Here is a 3,015-nt window from a genome sequence, read left to right on the forward strand (position 1 = left end):
AGAACTACAGGAAAAACAAAAGACATGGAGATGATATCAGCAACCAATGACGACCTGATCGGCTGAGAGAAACAACAGTAGTTGATGACATACAAATCCTAAAAGTTGTGAAAATGAACCCTAATATACATGTCTGTAAATTCACCAACAACCCCCAGGAAGCTGGGGTGATGCTCTCTCAATCTACAGTCCACAGGAGAATTTGACACAGAATTAAACTACATAGCAAGATGCAAACCTCTGATCAGGACCAAAAATAGAAAGGCAAAATTCTTCACAAATGTGAGCCAGTAGACTTTTGGAACTGAGTTGATGGACCGATGAGACAAAGATTAACCTTTATTTAAGTGATTGGAAAGTAAAAGTGTGGAGAAAAAGGACAACTGCAAATTATCCAAAGCATACGACCTCCATGCTCTACATTTTACCCATTCAAAGTGCACACACACACACACACCATTGGGGGTTATGGAATTGTCTTGTATGGTATTGCCCACCTGAGATTTGAACCCACAACCTTAGGATTAGGAATCAAACTCTCAAACCACTTATTTTATCAGATAATACACTTTCATTTTCTTAATGTCAGTCTTTAAAAGTGGTAATCAATATTGATTTGGCAATATTGAATGCAATATAGAAATGTTTTGAAATTACTATTAATATTGAAAATAAAGCTTTTTTAAGAAACGTTTTTAATATCTGTCATTTTACTTGATCTATTTCCTATCAGAAAATTCCTTAATCTCAGTTTTTACTTGATGATGTGTTTATCTGTCAAGTGTAATTGTTTAGACATAGAGATAAAAGAGACTTAACTCTAATTTTGGTTTATGACTATGTAATTCATGTTTTGATAGTCTTTGTAAATAGGCTACTGTTTTACAGTAGATCTATAGATAGATTGGCTATAAATCTTGTTAACCTGCAGTAAGAGTCCTTCGCAAGCTTCACGTCTAGTGGACTATAGTTAAATATCCCCCTCATCCAAAAAACAACATTTCTGTTTTCTATTATTCTGCCATATTTTATTTTATCAAAATCGTATTCTAGTTTTCAATCATTTGATTTGATCTGGAATTAATACACTGATTTTATTACATGTAATAACTTATATTAATTAAATATGTCATAACAATAGTTTTTTTTCTTTTTTTTTGATAGATACTATCCTTTTTATATCCAAAAAAATATATAAATGATGCAGAGATTAATGTGTCATTTGTATTTACTTTTTATTTTAGCTACACACATATTGTCACACTTCACTGCAGGAGGAACAAGAGAGAAATGTGGAAAATCACAGGGATAATCTACAATGGGAAACACAGAACATCAAACAAGTAGACATGAGAGAGGAGAGGTGCAAAGACAGGAACTTAAATACTAGAGATAATTACTAAACACAGAACACATGGAGGGAAAACACAACATAATGGGTCCCGAAGTATGACACATAACTACGCACTGCAAACATAGGCCTATAAATTAACATGTCTCAAGCCTGAGAAATGATGCACATAAACATAAAATGGCAAACAAAAATATGCATATTCAGTTATTTGTTAACACTTGCACAGGTGAATTAAGTGTGATTGGGAGTTTTTGAATTTCCTCCTTGTGCAAATCTTCTTGCCATAAATTAAAAATATCAGCATTGAAAACATCAACAACTGATGATCCATCCTATGAGGAAACAATGTTATATTATAATGAAATGATAAACTTTTATGTTAACTGAGCTAAAATCCTTTGGTGACTGGGACAGTACATTTATTCATGAATTTAGGCTCATGCAGGCATATTTATTTGACAAGTTAGTTCATACTTTGATATAGATTTGCTAAAATAACTTAAAACAATGATATTAAAATGATAAAAATAACAGATTTTACTTAATTTAGATAACCATAAATATAATAATACAAATAATTAATATATTATCACAATTGCAGGTTTCATGAGTAACAAAGGAAGGAGAGCTTTCCAGTCCGGTGCAGATAAAGAACAGGCTGAACAAAACCCCCCAGTACATAAAAAGTTAAACCTGTGTTCCAAAGCGCATGAAGGTTCTGTTGTGTTGGAATGCTCAGAAATCCTGTGATAGTAAATGGGACATGCATAATAGTCATGCTCACAGTAGTTATTAGAATGATATAAAAAGCCCTTCTCTTCGTGTGATTTTCCTCTTCTCTCTCTCTCGCTCTCTCTCCTGGTCCTGACTGCTTCAGAGCTCTGAGAACAGATACAAGACAAAACAACTGGATGCAGAAGAAGAGAAGGAATTGCTGGGACAAGAACCATACATATGCTTTTATTTTTAGTGATACTATAATGAATATGCAACACAAACAGGAGCCAAGAGTGATTATCCAGGCCACAGTGGAGCAGATCACTCTATATCTGAGAGGTTTGTACTTCAGAAAGGTTACAGGATGAACCACTGCCAGATAACGCTCAACACAGATCAGACACTGAAACAGTGAACAACCAGTGAAGACAAGTCCTTGTAAAACCATTGGTAGTATTGTAGGATTTGAAAAGGAAATTGATATTATAGCGACCATACTATTGAGACAATTAATGATCTCACAAACAGAAAGATTGAGGTTGAAGAACTCTGATGCAACTCCTGCTTCTGTTACGATGAGCCATATAATATAGGAGTGTGTAGGAAAACCAAACAGAAAACCGATGCTGTACACGCTGAGTTCAACACGGTCCATTATTCCAATTAATTGATTTGTGGAGTTTGTAGATGTTCCAGGTGAGGTTAAGTTCACTGTAGAGTTATTCATCTCCTCTGCGTTTGTCTTCTCAGTTCAGCAGCTCATAAACATATCAAATGGAAAGTGTCAAATGGAAATGGAAAATGAAATGTCAAATCTATGGAAGAAGAGAAGTGAAAATAAACTATCCCATTCAGACTAAGTAAATCAAGTCCAATATGTACAATTAAATCAATTACAACATTAAATCCAAATAACCAAACCACACAATTATTAAATTACTTTA

At 33.9% G+C, this 3,015-nt stretch overlaps 1 protein-coding gene across 1 annotated transcript; it reads right to left on the reverse strand.

Moving 5' to 3' along the window:
• Positions 1-1,958: 1,958 nt before the first annotated feature.
• LOC113066501 (C-C chemokine receptor type 8-like) lies at positions 1,959-2,798 on the reverse strand. The gene has a single exon (XM_026238369.1). It carries the CDS (start codon positions 2,796-2,798, stop codon positions 1,959-1,961), a length of 840 nt encoding a protein of 279 aa, XP_026094154.1.
• Positions 2,799-3,015: the final 217 nt, after the last annotated feature.

This window comes from Carassius auratus, chromosome 50 (genome assembly GCF_003368295.1).
Source record: "Carassius auratus strain Wakin chromosome 50, ASM336829v1, whole genome shotgun sequence".
In the NCBI taxonomy this organism is placed as follows: Eukaryota; Metazoa; Chordata; class Actinopteri; order Cypriniformes; family Cyprinidae; genus Carassius; species Carassius auratus.